The following is a 21,947-nucleotide window of genomic DNA, read 5'->3' as shown; positions in this document are numbered from 1 at the left end:
AGTTTCTGCCTCCCTCAGTACTTCATCTCCTTCTCCTATCCCCTGTTCACTGTGTTATCTCCATCCTGTCTCTTTTTTATTGTCTTTCTTGTATTGTAAGAGCCTCTTCACTTATTTTATGTTTTATTTTGGTCTGAATAATCAGGATAGCAGAATGTCCACTTTGAACCCATACTTGAGACCTAGATTAAGTGGTCATAGAGTTCATAGAACTCTGTTTGGCCCTTCGTATACAGACAACATTAGAATCTCTAAATTTCAACATGTAGGTAACCATGTGTTGTATTCTTAGTAAAATGGTCTTCAGTGTATGTCTATGGGTGTGATTTCATTTGAGTACTCTTGAGTATTCTTATGCTGGCCCTGGCCTCAGGATAATAATAGTATTAATATCCAAAAAAAATTTTAAGTTCAAATATGTGTTAGGCACTCTTTATATTTGATGTGCATTAATTAATTTAATCTAAACATGAGTCAACATTATCTCCAATATGGAAGAGAGAAAATCAAGGCTCAGAGAGCTGAAAATAAACTTACTCAATTCCATATAACCAGCAGTAGAACTGGAATTAAGAATTGGGAAGTCCATTCCTGAGTCTGTGCCCTAAATCAACACTTGTTAAAGCCTCCTATAGAACCAAGAATATACACTAGAAATATGTGGGAAATATAGCAGACTCTAGACATTCATTTGAATGAGCTGAATGACTGAATAAGAGAGAAAAAAATGTGCCATCACAATTTTATGGAGTAGCTATACATGTCACCCAGAAACTCTAGATAATTATTACTGAAAGGATGCTCATTACCACAAGTGCCTTTTTTTTTCTGGTTGTTGCCTTTATGTGGCTTGCATTTGTATTTTTCATTTCAGTTCACTCTGCCTCTGCTTAATTCAGCAGTTTTGTATCTGAGTGCCCATCTGTCTTCAAACAAATTCCACAGATGTCTCATCTAACCTATTTAGTTTGAAAGGCATTCATCAGTACAACTAAACTGAGAACAAACTCAAACCTAATTTTCCTAGGGAGAACAGTTCTTTGTGTGGGTTAGAAGGACTTTGCTTTTAGAGTTATGAAAGAGTACTGTTTCCACATATCTTCCAGGATTGGCAAATGAATCATTGAAATGAATATTAGTTGAAATAGTCTAAGACAAAATTTTGCATAACTTTTTTAAAACTAGCGAAGTAAAAATAAATAGTGGATTCCAGCTTCAATTTATTGTCAGATTCTTGGAAAATTGAAATATCCGAGGAGATTTTACTTTTTATTTATTTATTTTTTTTAAGATTTATTTATTTATGCCTACAGAACTGAGGGGTACAGGCCAGAGGTGCAGGGGCGGCGAGAGGCTTCACCAGAGACAGAGTGGGGAGCAGAACAGGGAGATGAACGAAGTACACTGCTGAGGGGAGCAGGGGGCGGGTCAGGAGAGGTCTGCCTCCCCATATGGTCTCCTCCCGGGCAGGCGGGAATCGAACTCATGCGGAAGTGGCTTTAGCTTCTCAGTGCTGTGCTTTAATCCGCTGCGCCACCAGGGAGGGCCTTATTTATTTTCTTTTTCAGTTTCAAATTTTATTTCATTAACTTGAAAGGTGAACAAAAGATATAATTAAAATCTTATCAAGCTCACTGATAACTCATTAATAATATTGATAACTCATAAATAATATTCCAAGCTTATGACTTGCTTTGATCTCTAGACACTTTATGTACGATTAGCTACTGGGCACCTCTTCTTTGATGTCCTAGTGATGCCTGAAATCAAACAAGTCCCCATTGTAGTAATAATCTGCCTACATAACTCTAGTTTTTGTTCAATGTTCCTTACATCAAGAGTTATACATACTCAATGAATTATATAAAGCAGAAAGCTAAAAATCATGACACTTCTAGCTTACCATTCATTTCCAACCCATCAAACCCTGCTAATTTTATGTCCTTGGAGTTTGTGATAGGGATAACCAGCCCCTACCCTTAGCCTACCTTTCTCTTCTGCCCACCCTGGCTTCACCTGTATGATGAAGGATCCTCATCTGTGAATGCATGTAAAAACCAACTCTTATACCCCAATTTGTTCCATACCTTTCCAAGAAGCTGCCTTTTGGCCACTTTTCAGATCTAGGAGTAAATACATCAATGGCTTGGTCCTCCTATGGGAACATGTAATCATGTAGGAGGCCTGATCAGACTGTAGAAGCGAGATCAAGAGCTGTTGGGAGAGAGGATTTCAGGGTCAGGGTGCCCAAATCCTGGTTTAAAACAAAAGGAAGACAGATATTGGTAGGCCCATACTGTTGGTTTTGTGTACCTCTTTGCCCTAAAGGGCAAAGCACAGATGGAAGAGACCAGAGGAAACCTGCTAAAACATGGAGTTTGGAGAAGGGGGTAACTTGCTTGGGTCCAACATCAGTCTGCTCCAAAATATCTCTGCTCACCTCTCCCCATATATATCCACCATTCTCACTGCACATTGGTCAGTATCTCAGAACATGTTGTTAGTGTTATTGCATTTGCTGTCTGACTGGTCTTCCTATGTTTACTCTTCCCCTGTCTAAACTCTTTCTCACACTGCAACCTGAGTAATTTTTCTGAAGCATGACTCTGATTACATTATTGGGCTAATAAAACCATTCAATTTCTCATTGTTTTTAGAATATAAAGCAAAAATACTGTAGTTAAGATAACACAGAAAGTTATCTATCTCATAATTCTTTTCACATTGCATTTCCCCCTCCTCTCTGTCTAGCCTGTCTGTTTCTCTCATGCTCTTTCTTGCCTCAAGCAATTGCACATTCTATTACCTGTATCTGATAGGGTATTTTCTTCCCTCTTCATTGCCATTTTTTAAGATATCTTAATTTAAGGGTCATTTTCCAAGGAATGTCCTCTCAGACATATAGAAACAGGTATGGTTAAGTGTAATCTGAATTAAGATTTATTTATTATGCATACAGAACTGGGTTACAAGCCAGAGGTGCAGGGGTGGTGAGAGGATTCACCAGAGAGAGAGTGGAGAGCAGAACAGGAAGATCGATGAAGTACACTGCTGAGGGGAGCAGAGGGCTGGTCAGGAGAAGTCTGCCGTTCCATATGGGTCACCTCTGGGTTGGGGACCGAACTCATGCTGAAGTGGCTTTAGCTTCTTAGTGTTGTGCTTTAACCCATTGCACCACAAGGGAGGGCATAGGAGCAGTTTTATCATTACGTATTTAGATGGCCTAGGGACTTTGTCAATCATCTTAGATAAACTATTTTTCCATGAAAGTTTTATAGCTTTCTATATATGTAATATCATTCTTTGGGGTTTTAAATAATAAAATGACCAATTTCACCTTTACTTTGGCCTGGAAAGCCACACAACTGGAAACTTTTCTTTTCTGGCTGCCAGCCTGTCCTTTTCCTTCCTATTTATGCAAGAATTCTATTGTCTCTGTAAATCTGGGACTCATTCTTTATTTTCTGCATTTTGGGCTTTTATCAAACATTTAGAAATCATACATTTTCATACTCTCCTAATGTCTCTCAGTTCTGTGCCTACTCATTCCATTTCTTCATACAAAGTTCTTCACAAGCAGAAATGAACCCAAACCCAGAAAATGCAAATATGAAACTTTACAAACTGTTGGATTGCATAGACATTAGAGCCCACAGATCTTACTTATGTGTGATTCCCCTGTCACTCCACCTTGTTTTCTGCATGCCCAGCAATTTATAATTTTGCTTTATAATTATCTTTCTCTATGACTATCTTCCTATTAGATAGTAGACACCTTGATGTCAGGGACTGTAGCTTACCAATCTTCTGTCTCCTCATAATCTAGCTCATACTTGGCATTTAGTGAGCACTAAATATGTTTTGAATATGAATGAAAGACTAGATGAAGTTACTTATTTCTGGATTATTCACTGTCAGTAAAAGCTCTGGTATTCTTAAATAAATAGAACAATGTTTGCTTTTTAATACCATCATTCTTGACGTGCATTTTTTTTTTTTTGGTTCCAATTATCCATGTAGTAACAGAGAGAAATTTGGACTCATCAATAACAGTCATTTGCCTTCAAGACATTAAATTCTGAGTCTAATTTACATAACTTTAATGAATGAATATCCAATCTAAAATCTTTGGACATTTTATGCAAGACTTAGAAACCAGAGTCTATAGAAATGCTTCTAATTCTTGGTTTAAATATTTGCCAGAGACCTTTGATGTCTAACTAAATGTAAGCACTTAAAAGCTTCCAGAATTGGATATTTAGAAATAATCAACAAGTACATGGTTTTTATTCCTCTCATTATGGAATGTATATGCATAATTAATAGAAGAAAAATGTAGGAATTTTTACTTTGGGAATCCACATTTAAGCATGTAGATAGTGTTAAAAAAGAAATATTTTACTTTCTCTAACAACTACTAATTTTTAATAAGTATACACATCTTATTGATAATGTAAGGAAATATTTAGATATTTTCAGTTTTACACTTGAAAGCTAGAAGACCTTCATTGAATATAGGAAAACCACTTAATTTCTAGTATCATGATTTTCTTAGCTGTTGACACTGTTGACATTAAATGTTGATTTAAAATGTCATGCTATAGTGAAAAATAGAGACAACAATATTATTGTTTCATTTGTTAAATAAAAAAATATGCACAAATTATATATATGCATGAAAAATTCTTGGTTTTTAATTTAGTAACGGAAGTATATCCATTGATAAGAATTGCATCTCTATCAAATCTGCCCTGGAACTTAGAAAGTAAAGATGAGGGTTTGACATAATTCAAATGAAAAAAGTCTATTCCTTCTCAGAAGATAAAAGAATAACTGATATAATTTATCTAAAAATGAATTACTTATCTACCTATAAAGTTAAAAAGTTAGAATAGTTTCCATTTTTTCTTTTCTAATATAGGTATTTGGGCTTAAAAGTTGTTTTCTCAAATGGAAATAATTCCACAGGAAGCTACTCCTTAATTTCTGTTCATCTGTGGGCTGAAAAAAAAGAGAGAGAGAACTATTGTTCTGTTTTTCAGTTTTTCCTTGTGCCACTTAAAATAAACTTTGTCTACAATTCTTTTATCTCTATCATGTATCTATCTAGAGCTTCATCATCATCATCATGGTCATCTGCTACCACTTCCTCTTCTGTACTTGATTAATTAGCATCCATTCCTGAAAATGAAATAAAATAAGATCATAAAAAAGATTATTTCATCATAGGACTGAACAGGAAAAATATTGCTTCTCTTCGGTATATATCCTTATATTTGCTATAGGGCAATGTAATTGACAATGTTGGTTGACTTCTTATTTAACTAGGTGAAATGACTGGCTTGATAGTAATTATTCCGTAGTTTCAGAGATAATCAATTATCTTGCTAGATAAAATCTGTAATTCTTCGGCCCTCCCTGCTGGCGCAACCGGTAAGGACTCAGCACTGCAAACTAGCCTAGCCGCAGGTGTTTCAGTGCGGATTCGATCCACAGGGCACAGCAGACCTCTCCTTCTTCTGTCTGTCCCTCTGCTTCCCTCAGCAGTGTACTTTGTCAATCTGCCTGTTCTGTTCCCCACTCTGTTTGGTGAATCCTCTCACTGCCCCTGCACGTCTAGCCTATACCCCAATTCTGTATGCATAAATAAATCGATCTTTTTTTTTTAAGAACTTTTTTTTACAAGAAAAGAAAAGAAGAAGAAATCTGTAATTCTTCATCTTTAGAGCAGAAGAGTAAAGGGAGAGAGAGAGAGAGAAAGAGTATGTGAACCACCTTTTAGAGGTAGAGATCAGAAATCAGAAAATTAAGAGGGAAAAGTAGGAAAGGTTATCTGAAAAATTATTTCTGAAAAATGAGCTCTTTTGTTTTTTAGACATAATGGTAAATTTATTTGAAATTTAAAATAATATTAAAGAAAAGTATATGATCTTTCCATTTATTAGACAAGGGAAAAAGATCACATGCTTATAAAAATATTTTTGCTTTTATTAAAAAGGAAAAAAGTGTGAAACAGGAATGAAAAGAATATGATGCCTGGTGAAAAAGTTCTAGAATTTTTAACTGCTAGAGGTGCAATCACATCCTATGTGTATTAAGATGACAAAGGTCATCATTGCCACCAATTGTATGTATTTTTACCCCCATGTCTCATGCGTGGAAAATCCCATGAGATCTACCCACATTGCATGGGGATTTCCTGTCACAGGGTCTGAATCATATAAATGGACATAACTGGAATGGAAATGTAAAACTCCTGAATGCCCATTGCCATATTTTTGCTGGGACTTTTCCCTAGTTTGCGTGTGATGCAATATCAGCTTTTCACCCAGAACTGTTTCAGAAAGAATGAAAAGAGGACACACACACACACACACACACACACACACACACACAGAGAGAGTTAGAGAGAGAGAAACACTGTGTGTTGCATAAAATCATCAGTATTTGATAAAAAAAATACTTGGAGTTAAAAATAGATACATTAACATTATAACACACATTATTAGCTCTTCAAGCATGCCTTATCTCCAAGCTAAGTCACTTACTTAGTTAAATTTTTGCAAATATTGAAAACTTAAATGTTCAAATAGTTAATCACAGAAAATGGGACAAATTGTTTAAACTCTTATGTAAAATTTCATAAGATGTTTTACATAACTTTCATGAATTGACAAGATCTTGTAGAGAACACAGTTCCAGATGGCAAATATACGCAACAGATTTAGTCAAACGTTTTTTTGGCAAGAATATTATGAATTTTGTAATCAGTTGGGAACCAATGAAATTCAAAGATGAGTCTAGTTAATAATCTATAATTATTGGTTAGAGAAGTATATTAGTACCGATTTTCCTCTATTCATCCCACCTTTTCTCTTCTATCCACTTCACAAGCCTTTGGCACCATGAAGTGGGTAACCTTTATTTCCCTCCTCTTCCTCTTCAGCTCTGCCTATTCCCGGGGTGTGTTTCGTCGAGATGCACGTAAGAATTCTATTTTTCTGTTGTTCAATTTTTATTTAAGTTTACTAGTAAAATTTTCAGTAAACCCTGCATCTTTAAAGAAGTAAGTTTCCATACTGCAATGATATTTTGTATTTGTGAATCCTTATGAAGTTATTTATTTATTAATATGTATTAATATATTCCTCTATTAATACTTACTAATGTATTTCTAAAACCATAGGTAAATGAAATATTGATAATTATTTAGTAACTATAATTTACTTTTGCACATCTAGGAATTTAGTGTGATTTAAATTTCACAGAATATAGCTGAAAACAGAATTCATAATCCAAATTCCCAAAGTCTATCCACTATATCATGATTTATAAAAAAATACCCAAGCTTGTATTGTTAATCTTACAGAGTTTATAATTACATTTTTCATTTTAGACTGTCCTCTCAGTAACTATTAATAGACACAAGAGACTTAGGTCTCATCAAGTTTGTATGTAAAGCTATAAATATTTATGATTTTTCAAATAGTATCATTGGTGATTGAATAACTCCTGTTTAAATGCACCAGAAATAGTTGACTATCATCCTAAGATTTTCTGTAGAAATCAGAGTTTGGTATTTGGAACAAGATTAATACATAAGTCAGATGGAGTAAAACATAAAAAGTAATACCATAAATAGTTGTTTCCTTTAAATAACCTTTTGTTTGTTTGTTTGTTTTTCCTTCTCCAACATCTTCCTGCCTCCCCAGACAAAAGTGAGATTGCTCATCGGTTTAATGATTTGGGAGAAGAAGCTTTCAAAGGCCTGTGAGTTAAAATATTGAAAAGTTAAATTTACTGTTTTTAATGCCATTGATTATACTGAAGTGCCTATATTCTATCAGCAGATTCAATTCTAGAGCAGGACGACTGTCGACAGAATTTTCTGCATAGCACCACAGTGCTGTAAATCAGTGCTGTCTAATATGGTAGCTACTGGCCTCATAAATTACTATTGAGTAATTTAGATATGACAAATGCAATAAGAATAACAATTTAAATTTTGTTTACTTTTTTATTTAAGCCTATATTATCATAAACTAATGGCCACTATATTGTACAGTAGCTCTGGAACTAAAAAAATTTTATTGAAGTAACATTGGTTTGTAACATTATATAAGTTTCAGGTATATATTTCATCATAAATTATCATCTATATGGACTGCATTATGTTTTATCATAAAATTAACTCCTTTTACTCATATTAACTACTACCCTTTCTACTTGCTGTTGTATAACTACTAATTTGATCTTATGTTAAATGCTTATTTTTGTTTTAGTTAATTGTTTTGTTTCTTTAAGAACCCACATGGGTGAAATTGCCTGATACTTATTTTTTTTCAGCTGACTTCTTACACATAATGCCTCTGGGTTCATTCATATTGTTGCAAATGGCAGATTCCATCTTTTTTAACAGTTAAATAATATTCCATTATGTATATAAATATACCATACTTTGGAACTCTTATACAATCTGCATGCTGAAAATATTTTAGTATAAGTTTCCTTTTGGACATCACTTATTAACTTTTTCCCCTAGTAAGTAGATCTATCATTTCTTGAGAGAATTTTGATAATTTTTAACCTAGTAAAAATGAGAAAATATCTTCTTTTTTAAAGTTAAATCTCTTCCCACATTCTGATCAAATGAAGTGTGGTTTTTGCCTTTGGTTTTAAATCATCTAGAGCATATACAATACCTTCAGTCATAACAATTAGCTCTATTTAAAATGTCTTTTTTTTTAATGTGTGCATCTACTGTCATGCACACTTATGTTTAAACATGCTGGAAATACATATCCTCTTTCTTAGAAAGCCAGGAAATCCTGGTTAGTTCTCATAAAATAGCTGATGTGATTAGACTATTAGATAACAACTATAAGTATAAAATATAGAATATACAAATGTATAATTTGCTTGCTAGCATAGAAACCTACTTTATATAAAATTTTACATGAAAGTAATTTATGAATTCATTTCTAAACAATTGTATTATGTTACACTTTCGTATGTCCTTTGTTTTAGGGTGTTGGTTGCCTTTTCTCAGTATCTCCAGAAGGGCCCATTTGAAGATCAACTAAAATTAGTGACTGACGTAACTGAGTTTGCAAAGACATGTGTTGCTGATGAATCAGCTGCAAATTGTGACAAACCACTTGTAAGTACCATTTGATTGTGAATCTATTCTTTTTTAAAGTAATACTGACCATTAAAAAGATGCCACTTTCATTTTTTTTAATACTGACCACATTTGTAAGCAATGCCCAAAGGTGGGTTTTGCCTTTATTTCATCTATGATAACAACATTTTACTTATACTCACAATTTTAGAAGCATTTCTTTTGTATCTATATTTCTTTAAAAATATTTATTTATTTATATTAAGGTGACATTGGTTTAAGTGGTATATAATTTAGTCATACAGGTTCATATCCATCAGATATATGTTACTGGCCCACACCCATGTTCACTACACCGAGGATCCTCCAACATTGTCCACTGGGTTATAGGATATGTATTCAAAACTTGAAGTTTGATTTATTTTCATAGATATGCTGTTGTACAAAAATTATTTCAATAAAAAATAATACAGTAAAAATTTAAAAGTTTGTTATCTTCCATTTAGCAAACTCTTTTTGGAGAGAAACTGTGTACAGTTGCATCTGTTCGTGAAAAGTATGGTGAGTTGGCTGACTGCTGTGAAAAAGAAGAGCCTGGGAGACATGAGTGCTTCCTGCAACACAAAGATGACAACCCAGGATTGCCTCGCTTTACACGACCAGCCCCTGATGCATTGTGCTCTGCCTTCCAAGAAAACGAAAAGAAGTTTGCCGCACAGTAAGTTTCTGGAATTTGAGGCTGCAAAATTAAAAATTATGGAGTAGGTCAAGGCTCGCTAAAATAACTATAACAAAAAATATGTTCAACATTAAGGCTTAGAAGCTTTGGTTCTAATAAGAGTTTTCAAAGAAGTAAAATTTATATTACAAATCTACATGATATAAACTTAGGTAAAAGGTTTTGAACTGAAACTATGCAATCTGTATAAAAATGTTGAGATTTACACATTCTAAAATATTATGAAACTATGTATTTAATTATTCTCCAAATTATTTCATTTTAGTCAATTGCACATTGTTTGTGTGTGCAAGTATATTTTTATATGTAATATTTTATAATTCATATACATAAACTTAACCTTTCACTAACCTAAACATTAATAAAGGTCACCATGTCCAAATGGAGTTTATTTAGTAATTAGGAATTTTGGGTTTTAGAAGCTCTTGAGAGAATGTTGATTGCAATTGTTCTAAAATACTGTTTTTCTTTTTAAAAATTTAGTTACTTATATGAAGTTGCCAGAAGACACCCTTACTTTTATGCTCCTGAACTCCTTTACTATGCTAAGAAATACAGACAAATTTTGGCAGAATGCTGCCAGGCTGATGATAAAGGTGCCTGCCTGACGCCAAAGGTATACTTCAGAAAAAGTCTAGAAGTGCCAATTCATAATCAAATCTCAGATTTTGGACATCTTCTAATTAGATTTAGGAAACCTGAGTTTCTGATATAAACTTCTCATGTTCAAAAAAATCTTCATTACTCTTTTCCCATCCAATGATCTGATTCTCTTTGAAAGCTTCTGGTCTCTTCATTCCTCTCTCTTTCAGACTTGCCAAAGTGAGCTATAGGAGGAATCATGTTAATATTCTGCTGCTTTTTATGGTGCTCATACCTATAGTGAAATAGAGAAACTCATTTGTAAAATTGCAGAACAACAATAGGGCCATGGTTTTGGTTTATCTTTTTTTTTTTTTAATTGGGCGGAATTCAAAGTGGAGAATTTACCTTGCATTCAGAAGCCTGGTTCATCACATAAATATTTTTTAGGGATTGAATTCTCTTTTCTAGATATTTTATTGGTCTTCTGAGAGTTGGTGGAGGAGGATTTGAAATGAAAATTAAGAAATCGGCAAAGTAATATTTCCTGTAATGTTGGTGTAGTCTGTCCCTCTACTTTTCAGTTTCTTTCCCACCCCATGCTCCCCAGCCCCCACCACCAATGCCTCCATACCAATTCTTGACTTCCTAGGGCCTTCACTAAGATCAGACTAATTTTTTTTTTCTCCCTACATAGTGAAATCACCAATTTCTAGTAGTGACAACCTGGCAATTTAATTTCTGTCTTTAAAATTTAATTTGGTTAGTCTCATCTAAATGTACAAGGGGGTATTTCACATAGAATTCCGGCCCCCCCTAATTTTCCAAATTATTCTTTTTGCAGATTGATGAATTGAAGGAAGTTGTACTGACTTCATCTGCTAAACAGAGATTCAAGTGTGCCAGTATCCAAAAGTTTGGAGAAAGAGCTTTCAAAGCATGGTATTTTAAAACTTTGCTTGCATTTTTCTAGCAACATAAAGGGTGCTGATTCAATTAACATTCAATAATTTATACATTCATATGGCATTTTACACAGGCTTTCACATACATCATTTTGGTTATCTTAAAGGTAGAAATATACTAGAGGTAAATCAGAGCATCAATGATAACTTGTCATCATTTTCTACATTTTGTCTAATCAGTCAAAGAATGTAGGGGGTAATCATTTTTTTCCTTCTAGGACTGATATTTAAACTCCTGTTCACATATAAAGATTAGGAGTCTTTTTCTAATAGTTCACTAGTTTTATAGAGCTAGAGTCTTTATTTTATATTTCCATACTCCATTCTGTGATGTTATAAAGTATCTGCTTTTCTTTTTATAATCTGACAAATTCAACCATTCAGGTCATTTCTCATTTCTCCAACTCTGTTCTTAGTCTCTTCTTTTTACCTGACCTCTGCTTTCATTTTACTTAGATAGTTCTAGGAGCATCCTTAAACATTTGAGCCAAGGAAACTTTTCCCGCAACCCCATCCTCTCTTGCTAATCAATAATAAATCAATTTGAGGAGGTGATAAAAAAAGAAAAAAATAGACATTTTGCAAGCTCTGTAGAAACTGTAAATTGAACAATTTTTTCTTGTCATCCGTATCATATATACCACCAAAAAAAAAAACAAAAACAATAAGCAAGCAATTCCAGTATAAACAATACACAGTTAAATAGTCTATGATTGGCTTGGGAAAAGAAATTATCTTTTACCAAATTTAGATGACTCTACAATTTCACAAAGTATGTGGGTATTAGGTTTTTACATTTTGTCATAGATCTTAGGACTTGTGCTAGATCAAAATCTTGATAAAAGTATGTTTAATCAAAACTACCTAATTCTGTGAAAGTTACAAAATTATCTTTTCAGAAACCTTTAGAATTCAGGAACAATGTCTTTTTGTTGATTGAAAAAAAGAAAATCACAGCACACATGGCATTTTTCAGTTTATAAAATGCTTTTATGTGTATTATCTGATTTAATCTTTACAAGTCTTTCAATTTGGTATGCTGCTGTGACCCCTGTACCAGCTGGAACCCCCAAGGGCTAAGTAACTTGCTTAAGGTCACACTGATAATATAAGTGATAAAATCAGGTCTGGAAGTGAGACCTGGATTCCAGACTGAAGCCTTTATTTTATATAATCTCTCTTTGACCTCTGCTTTTATGAATGGCAGGACATAGATCTAAAATGGTTATATGGCGATCCATTTTAAAGTGGATAATTCTGCTTTAAGAAAATATTTTGCCCTAAGACAGTAGTTTCAGAATTAGCTTTAAAATAAGAACTAATGAATTAATAATTTTAAAGTATTCCATATGTTTCTCTGTTCAACATTTTTGTTTTAAGTAGAATTTTCCTCATGCTTTCACTTAAAATATGACATGTTAATAATATTTTGATGGGGGAATTTTCATCTTAGGTCAGTAAGCCGCCTGAGCCAGAAATTTCCCAAGGCTGACTTCGCAGAGATTTCCAAGATAGTGGGAGATCTTACCAAAGTCAACAAGGAATGCTGCGAAGGTGACCTGCTTGAATGTGCTGATGACAGGGTAAAGATTCCTCAGTTTGTTCTTTGGTAGTTTAAGTGCATACTTGGTAAGATGAATTCGCTTCTCATCCATGACAATGCCCAATGGGTTGAGATCGCTTTTTATGCCTAGTCTGCTTAACCCTTAACCCTTTCCCTATCTTGTGATTCTTTTATTTATTTATTCATTTATTAAACCTGGCTATGTTATTCACTAAAGGATGTGATAAACATATTTACTAATTTGTAACCCCTTTTAACGATATTCTAACTGAGATAAAAGGTTAAACTAAAGTAGGGAGCTACAAGGGAGAGTTCTAAAATTTTTTGTAAAGCAGGTACAGCTAGAGAAAGACAAGTATTTGAAGGATACTGGAAATTATGTGCTTTCCCTCTCTATATTCTCAATGAACTTTGTGTTCACTAAATACAGATAACTAGCATAAACATACACGTAACTTTGTGTTAAGAATACACATAGCACTGTTTCAACTTAAAACTTCAATCCTTACCTTAAATATAAAATCTATCACTGAAATGTGCTTCTGTTACTGACTAGCTATTTTTTTAATCAAGTGGATATGTTTTAGTAGTTCTAGATGAGTCTCCAGATTGAGGAGCACAGACTGAGAATATGCTTTTGAGAAGTGCGTTCCTTTTGTGTGTATGGTCTTAAACTATCATGAACATGTTTTGTTCTTCCAATAGAATAAAAATCTGGGGAGAAAGTATACCATTGCCAATTTATATAGAACAATTTCCATCAATTTTGTTATAGGAAGCACTTGCCAAGTACATCTGTGAAAATCAGGACACAATCTCTTCTAAACTGAAGGAATGCTGTGGGAAGCCAATTATAGAAAAATCCCACTGCATTTATGAACTTGAAAAAGATGAAGTGCCTGGTGACCTGCCCTCAATTGCCGTTGACTTTGTTGATGATAAGGAGGTTTGCAAAAACTATCAAGAGGCAAAAGATGTCTTCCTGGGCACGTAAGTGAATAAGAAACTGTATTTTCAGAGCCTTTACAGAATTTCAGAATTTGGGAAGATATACTAGGCTTTCCTTTGGAGTTGCTACAATTTCATGTAATCTGCAATGATTCTTTATCTTTCCACCCCACAGCTCTTCAAGTGTTTTTTTTTTTTAACTTAGTTTAAAAATTAGTTAATAGAGAAGAGTTCTATCTGGCTGTTTATCTATTTATCCATCCACCTGATGGCAGAAAAGAAGTATAAAATGAAGCTTGGGGTCTGCTATCAGGTGTTTTATATTTGTTTGAAAAGACCATAAGGTTCTTGTATGTCAAGGCTGCATACAATTAAATGATAAAGTAAATGAATATATATAGTAAGTGTGGTGATAAACTTTGCATTTTTTTTTTAAAGATTTATTTATTTGTACATACAGAACTGGGGTACAGGCCAGAGGCTCAGGGGCGGTGAGAGGTTTCACCAGAGACAGAGTAGGGAACAGAACAGGCAGATTGACGACGTACACTGCTGAGGGGAGCAGCTGGCGGGTCAGTAGAGGTCTGCCGCGCCATGTGGTCACCTCCGGGGCAGGCGGGAATCGAACTCATGCCGAAGTGGCTTTAGCTTCTCAATGCAGTGCTTTAACCCGCTGCGCCACCAGGGAGGGCCAAACTTTGCATTTTTATTGCGAACTGCAATTGTATAAATGTGCACTAAATAATATTTCATAAATTTTTGCACCCTTCAAGATTTCACTTACATAGACAAGAAAAGTTTGACTCTACCTATCTACCTACCTACCAGTCACAACCTTTTTGAGGTATAATCCAAATCAAACAAGATACACATATAATGACAGGTGTCATTTATCAAATATTTAATATGTGTCAGAGATTGTACTCTGCATGGGTTATGTCATGTATTTCTCACAACTCACCTTGTGAAGTAATTATTATCATCTCTATACTACAGAGGAGGAAACTAAGAATCTGTTATTTTTAACAAATTGCTTAAGGTTAAATAGTAAGATAACTGGCAGAACCAGGATTTTAAGGCAGGTAGCTAAATAGCTTTAACTCTGAACCCAAGTCTTTATTTAAAAAATATATACATCTATATATATATATATATTAATAGAATAAAGTGTTATTATTGTACATCCTTGTTAAGTTTTTTTTTTTTTTAACAATTTAGGATTTTCTTCCCTGGGTGTGTGAATATCAAGTTGTTAGTCCTTATGATTCACTCCCTGAGGTTCAGTCAAATTGAGGCCTTCATGAGTTACTTTTGAAGTTCATTATGTTATTTCTTTTTTTTTTTTTTTTTGGTTATTTGAACAAGTAAATCTGTTTTATTTTCTCTGGAATTAGGTTTTTGTATGAATACTCAAGAAGGCATCCTGAGTACTCTGTCTTGATGCTTTTGAGAATTGCCAAGGGATATGAAGCCACACTGGAGAAGTGCTGTGCCACTGATGACCCTCATTCATGCTATTCAAAAGTGGTAGGTTCTTGAAGGGAAAAAATGTAATCTTTGACTGATGATTCTAATAACAAAGAAGAAAAATGTATAAGGTTGTATAGGGCAATCTTGATCTTTTCTTGAAATGTTTTCAATTGAGTGCTCTTAAACATCAAAAGAAAAATAATCTCAAGTAGAATGGTTAAATTTTAGATTGTCTAGATTCATTTTTGCTTTTCTGAACTTTATGATTACATTTATTTAGAATCCAAAGCAGGCATAACTCCTTGGAATGTGGAGTAGGATAGTCATTTTTATCTGTCTTCTTGACCAGGCTATAAGCTTCATTTCCTCAATCAAACACTAATATAATAACACTAGCCCATGTAGTTCATAGAACACTTCTTTGAGGTGAGTACCATACACATCTCCTTTTTAGAGCTGAGAATTCTTGGAAGTGGGAGTTTGTACAGCTTGAAAATACATCAGTGGCCTGACTCAAACACTAGCCATTGTGCCCCTGACCCTGGAGCTTCTTAATCAGTTACACAGTAGAGTCTTGCTAATAAAATAGACAGTTCAGATATACTGTGATAGATTTGGCATCTAAGGTCTATTTATATTACACGGAGAAAAGGAGGGAGTGTCTTATTCTAGAATTACCTAGAATTATGCAAATAACCTGTATTTGGCCCTCAGGAAAACTACTGTAAACACAATTTTTTTAAATATGTATTTTCAGTTTGATGAGCTGAAACCTCTTGTGGATGAGCCTCAGACTTTAGTCAAAGAAAACTGTGCACTTTTTGAAAACCTTGGAGAGTATGGCTTCCAGAATGCGTATGTATTTTTGTTCATTATTTAATATTTTTCTTGATCAATTTGGAACTCTGTAAGACTTATTGCATAGGTCACCTATTACAGGAACTTTAATCACAAAAGACTATATTTTTGTATTTCTCTGTCAAGAAAGACTAGAGAAAAGAACATAAAATAAATTGATAGGATGGAGCAACCTATATTTGAGTACAGTTAAAGTGGCCATTTGAGGATGTGAAGAAAAATGCCAAATTTTAGGATGTAAAAAATAAGGATATCCCTTGAGGTTATGTTCAAAGAATAGCTTATGGGTGAACTAAATGAAGCAGTGATTTATAAAGCAAAAAATAGTAGACCTTGAGTAGAGTAGCTCAAGCAGTTATATAGCAATTGACAGACTGATGTCCTGATCTAATAGAGCCTTATCTAAGAAGGCAAGGACAAGAAAGAAGACACCATTCAGTAAACAATTTTTTTTTTAAAATCAGTACATACACATTAATGCTCTTCTAGCTATTCATGCCAGATGAATAACAACAATGAAGACATTGACTCTTGCACATGATTATTACATGCTATGCCAGACATATTGCCTTCTTTATTTATTTCATTTATTCTTTCCTGGTCCCTTTTGAATTGGGTATATTTCTTCCCCCTTCTATTTTTTTAAAGATTCATTTATTTATGCATACATAACTGGGGTACCAACTACAGGTGCAGGGGCAGTGAGAGGATTCACCAGAGACAGAGAGGGGAGCATAACAGGCAGGTTGATGAGTACACTGCTGAGGGGAGCAGCGGGCAAGACTGGAGAGGTCTGCAGCCCGCTATGTGTGTTCCCGCTCTGGCCAGGTATTGAACTTGTACTAAAGTGGCTGCAGCCAGCTTCGTAGTGCTAAGCTTTAGTCTGTTATACCACCAGGGAGGGCTTTCTTCCCCTCTTCTATATGAGAAAATTCATCTACAGCTTTTAAATTTATAGTGTTGATATACATTAAGTTCTCAGTAGGATTTGTTGAAAGATACATTTAATGAATATATCAATGTTACAGAATAATAAAAAGGTAAGTCATTTTCCTAAGATTACAAAGCACAATGGAATTCAAAGCTATACGTGCCAGGAGAAGGTCTGTAGAACCCCACTACTTTTTTTGTAGATTTTGACTAAGTGTTCTCTGCTTTGACTATGTCGAAAAAGAATTTCATGCCTGGTTGAAACACATGGACTTCTTTGTTACAGGCTCATCGTTCGTTACACCAAGAAAATGCCACAAGTGTCAACTCCAAGTATTGTGGAAGTCTCAAGAAGCCTGGGAAAAGTGGGCACCAAATGTTGTACGCGTCCTGAGTCCAACAGAATGGCCTGTGCAGAGGACTTCGTGAGTCTTTCCAAATATAGCATCATTGATAGTGATGAAATTTTGCTTTTAGATATTGACAGAGTTCTTACAGAGAAGTGGGGTAGGCTAACATTTGTGTGTAGGGGGTGTGGGGGACAGTGGCAGCCAGGACTGGGTCACTTACTATGATTATCACAGTGAGGATTTAGATAATATCCCAACGGTATAAAGCTGTATTGAAAAATTCTAAGAATTTTCAATGTTTCATCCTGTTATTTTTTAACTTTCTTTGGGGTCCGTTCTTTAATGTATCAGTGTAAGACTATTTCTTTCCCATTTCCCACACATAGCTCAGGACTCATCTCAAATTGTTTAAATCAGTTATTTTCTCAAGTGAATTATTCTTAAAATGTAGATATATTTAAAAGAGAAAAGATTTGTAAAGCCCCTTTTATTTTGTAGATGTAAAAACAAGCATAACATGGCCTCAAATCAACTTCAGATATAATGATGTTAATTAAAATATAATACTTTTTTTGCTTATTGGAAAGTAGGAATTCATGGAAAGTTTAAATTGTGCTTCTTTTGAACTTCTGCCCTTTACCTGTTCTTTAGCTCTCTGTGGTCTTGAACCGGTTGTGTGTGCTGCATGAGAAGACACCAGTGAGTGAGAAAGTTACCAAATGCTGCACTGAGTCCTTGGTGAACAGACGCCCATGCTTCTCTGCTCTGCAACTTGATGACACATATAAACCCAAGGAATTTAATGCTGAAACATTCACCTTCCATGCTGATATCTGCACACTTCCCGAAGCTGAGAAACAAATCAAGAAACAATCGTAAGGAATATTTCACTACTACATGAGTGTAGTCTGGGTAGTGAGAACTGGAAACTGAAATGAGCCAATTTCCTGGAGTAATGATTATATTCCTTAAAGAGAGTATTTGAAAATTGTCCTTACTAAGCCATAAGTGTTGAGAATAAAATAGGTAGCTTTTTGATTTCTTGGGAAAAAATTATTATAATTTTTTCTACAAATTACTCAGAATAATCTTGTGGATATAAGGTATAGTAGAATTATATTTTAGGCCAGGTCCAATTAAAAAATGCTGATCAATTAGCTGAGCAATTATGCAGATAGTAAATTAGCTCATATAATTCATATGAGAATTTGTTTTTAGGGATGAATGGTAATTTTAAATTTATTCTGTGGCCACCTATAGGTGAGGCAAATGCCTAAGACGTCTTTTAGTAATGGAACTTGGATCATTGTGAGTTCTGAGGCTTGACTCCTTATTGCTGAAACAAGGACCTAGAACTGCCTAAAACTTAGCAATGTAAAGTTGCTAATGTCTTTGTTGGGTTCTCATGATGGTTATAGACTTAAAAGTAAATATTACAAAACCCTTCATGCCTATAACTCTCTCTCTAGCACTATAATCTCTGCAGACATTAATGAAAGAGAAGCATCAAGTCCTATGAGTCTTGATACTTTTATTTCCCTTGGCTTCCCCACTATTAACTTTGAATGGGGGCATATGTCAAAGACCAAATATAAACCATTCTGAGATCAGAAACTTTTAAAATAGAGTCTAAGGTAATTCAATTTTAAAGGATCAGTTTCAGCTTATTAGCTACAAATTTAATATCCTGTTAACTTCTAAATCTAAAGTGCATAAATGCAATGAAATAATCACTTCCATACATTTATTGAAAAGTTTATTGATTTTTTGACACGATAGATGTTGAGCAGTTTCCAGTGATGATCTCATTTGTTCCTTCCACCAACTCTATAAAGGTGGATTTCATTGTCCTCAGTATACAAATGAGAATATTGGGACTTACAGTCGTAAATCCCAAAGTTGCCTGGCTCCAAGTCATCTTAAACAAGACCATAATTGTCTTTACCGGTCCACTTCTTTCTGTATCAGTAACTTTTTTTATCTGCTTTAATTTTATGCAGCGCACTTGTTGAGCTGTTGAAACACAAGCCCCAGGCAACAGGAGACCAACTGAAAACTGTTATGGGAGACTTTGGAGGCTTCATAGAGAAATGCTGTGCATCTGATGACAAAGAGACCTGCTTCTCTACGGAGGTGCTGGAGATGTTTTTATTTTAATATATCAGATTCCTTTGTTGTTGCATTGGATCAGGCTAGAGCTTAGGGGGTTATATATGAGAAAGACACTTCGAACGTGTGGGAAAGGAATCTTGTTCCACTTACAATTGTTTAACAAAATGACTTATTATTTTTTTTTAATTTCCTGAGGTGCTAGAACATATTATTAAATGTTACTCATAGTTTTTCTGTTATGATGTTTATGAATTTAAACAGAAATACTTTTAATGCCCGACATCTTTTGGTAAAGGCATCATTATTAAATTAGAACATTCATTGTTTTCGTGAAATTGTGAAAATTGTTGGTTTGGTTGAATCCGAGTATTTGACTTTATAGGTTAGTGGGGAATTTCATGTTTTAATAGGTGAAATATTTATTATTTCACCTACTACCTAAAGGGATTTTTTTGTTCCTTTTGTGGGCAATGGATCTCATTGAGCTTCCTGCTAAAGATTTTAGTCCTAAACTGGAATGGAATGATATGATGCCTGTGAAATTACTTTGTGATCACAAATGGCTATAGATATATGCATTGTTTCTCCTAAAGTGATGTTAATATTTCCCTCACATTTATCATTCTTTGTGTTCAGGGTCCAAAACTTGTTGCTGCCGCTCAAGCTGCCTTAGGTTAAAAATCAACACATTTACCACCATCTCAGGTAACTGGATAATAATTATAATTAGTTATTGTTAAAATAGCAAAGCTCTAGTCATCATTTGCCAAATGCCATATATAAAGTTCCAACCACAGTCTTAAACATTTTATTTATAACTTATTTAGTTGCCAAAATAGTTACCTGGTTGAGTACCATTATTATTGCCATTTTGCAGATGAGAGTCTGAAGGCACAGTGCACAGCATATGTTAGTCATTTACCCAGATACTGAGAAGTAGAGTCACAATTCAAAGCTCGAGCCAGTACTTGACAGTCCTAATGTGATAGAGCAGGCAGAGTTATTCCACAGAACAATTCCCATTAGGTGCAGCTCCAGGATACCTTAGGTCAGAAGCTGAATCATATGAATGTGCATGTTTGCAAGTAAAATAAGAGCTCAATGGCAGTGACTTCATGTGACTCCACCTAAAAGCTCAGTAAAAAAGTCATTTTATTGGAGAATCTGATGAATCTACTTTATGAAAACTTCTACTTGCTGTGAGCAATCTCCTAGTAAGTCTCTAGTGTGTCAGTATGCTGAGCTTTGATAGAATTTCTTTTCTTCTAACACTACTGCATACTTTAAGATTTAGATTTTTGAACATAGGTGTGGTTTACCTATTTTGTTTATAATATTTTGAAGGAATTAATAAAGATAGAGTGAAATTTCTTTTTCAAAACTAGCTGTCCATATATTTTTTAGCATGGATTATTTTCATGTTTTCTAAACTGGCTGTGATGTCTATCCCATTACTAGTTTTTAACTTACCCTTTACCCAAATGATATTATCTGAATATTGTGCCTTCTGTCAAGAAAGTAGTTTTGTAATCAAAAAGTGATTTCTTTTAGTTTGAATTGGCAAGATTTCTACCCTCCCCCCCATCTCTTACAGGTCTTATTTCTTTGTCAGTAATTAACTTAGTTAAGAATTAGGTGTTAAGTAAATGTCTCTGAGGAGTGATTAGACAAATTCTGTGACTTTGCAGCCCCAGGAGTCATTTAAATATGTTTGAGAAACACATGATATTTGACAAACAGTACTTGTATTTTTCCTTTTATTTTTCAGCCAACCCCGTGAATCAGAAAGGGAAATGAAGCTGAAGAACTTATTCATCTGTTTTTCTACCCTGTTGATGTAAAACACTCTTGTGTGAAGAACACAAATTTCTTTAAACATTTTACTTCCTTTCTCTGTGCTACAATTAATAAAAAACAGAAAAGAATCTAATGTAAAGGCTCAAGACTGTTTTTTTTTTAAAGATTTATTTATTTATGCACACACAATTGGGGTACAGGCCAGAAGTGCAGGGGTGGTGAGAAGATTCACCGGAGACAGAGTGGGAAGCAGAACAGTCCGACTGATAAGGTACACTGCTGAGGGGAGCAGAGCGCCGGTCAGGAGATGTCTGCCACGCCATGTGGGTCACCTTTGGGTGGGGATTGAACTCATGCTGAAGTGGCTTTAGCTTCTCAGTTCTGTGTTTTAACCCACTGCGCCACCAGGGAGGGCCCAATTTCTTTAAAAGATATATTGCTATCCTGAAATTTTGTGGGTTTTGTGAAAGCCCCACTTTTCTCATTCCTCATTTCCCTGGAGGACTTCTAG

General features: G+C 34.5%; 1 protein-coding gene across 1 annotated transcript; it reads left to right on the top strand.

Annotated features, from left to right (window-relative positions):
- Positions 1 to 6,867: 6,867 nt before the first annotated feature.
- On the top strand, positions 6,868 to 21,532 carry ALB (albumin). Its single transcript, XM_004681219.2, has 15 exons — positions 6,868 to 6,984; positions 7,713 to 7,770; positions 9,028 to 9,160; positions 9,628 to 9,839; positions 10,344 to 10,476; positions 11,287 to 11,384; positions 12,861 to 12,990; positions 13,747 to 13,961; positions 15,314 to 15,446; positions 16,147 to 16,244; positions 17,464 to 17,602; positions 18,179 to 18,402; positions 19,528 to 19,660; positions 20,276 to 20,344; positions 21,408 to 21,532. The coding sequence occupies exons 1-14, from the start codon at positions 6,906 to 6,908 to the stop codon at positions 20,315 to 20,317; spliced, it is 1,827 nt and encodes a 608-aa protein (XP_004681276.1). The 5' UTR covers positions 6,868 to 6,905; the 3' UTR covers positions 20,318 to 20,344; positions 21,408 to 21,532.
- Positions 21,533 to 21,947: the final 415 nt, after the last annotated feature.

Source organism: Condylura cristata, unplaced genomic scaffold (genome assembly GCF_000260355.1).
Source record: "Condylura cristata isolate star-nosed mole 26May11 unplaced genomic scaffold, ConCri1.0 scaffold00012, whole genome shotgun sequence".
NCBI classification, from domain to species: Eukaryota; Metazoa; Chordata; class Mammalia; order Eulipotyphla; family Talpidae; genus Condylura; species Condylura cristata.
Note: the sequence above shows the minus strand (reverse complement) of the source record. Positions and strands in the feature narration are given on the sequence as shown.

Coding starts and splice junctions, on each gene's coding strand:
- ALB (XM_004681219.2), top strand. CDS start 6,906: ATGAAGTGGGTAACCTTTATTTCCCTCCTCTTCCTCTTCAGCTCTGCC. Junction 12,991..13,746: donor TTGAATGTGCTGATGACAGG/GTAAAGATTCCT, acceptor ATTTTGTTATAG/GAAGCACTTGCCAAGTACAT. Junction 15,447..16,146: donor ATTCATGCTATTCAAAAGTG/GTAGGTTCTTGA, acceptor ATGTATTTTCAG/TTTGATGAGCTGAAACCTCT.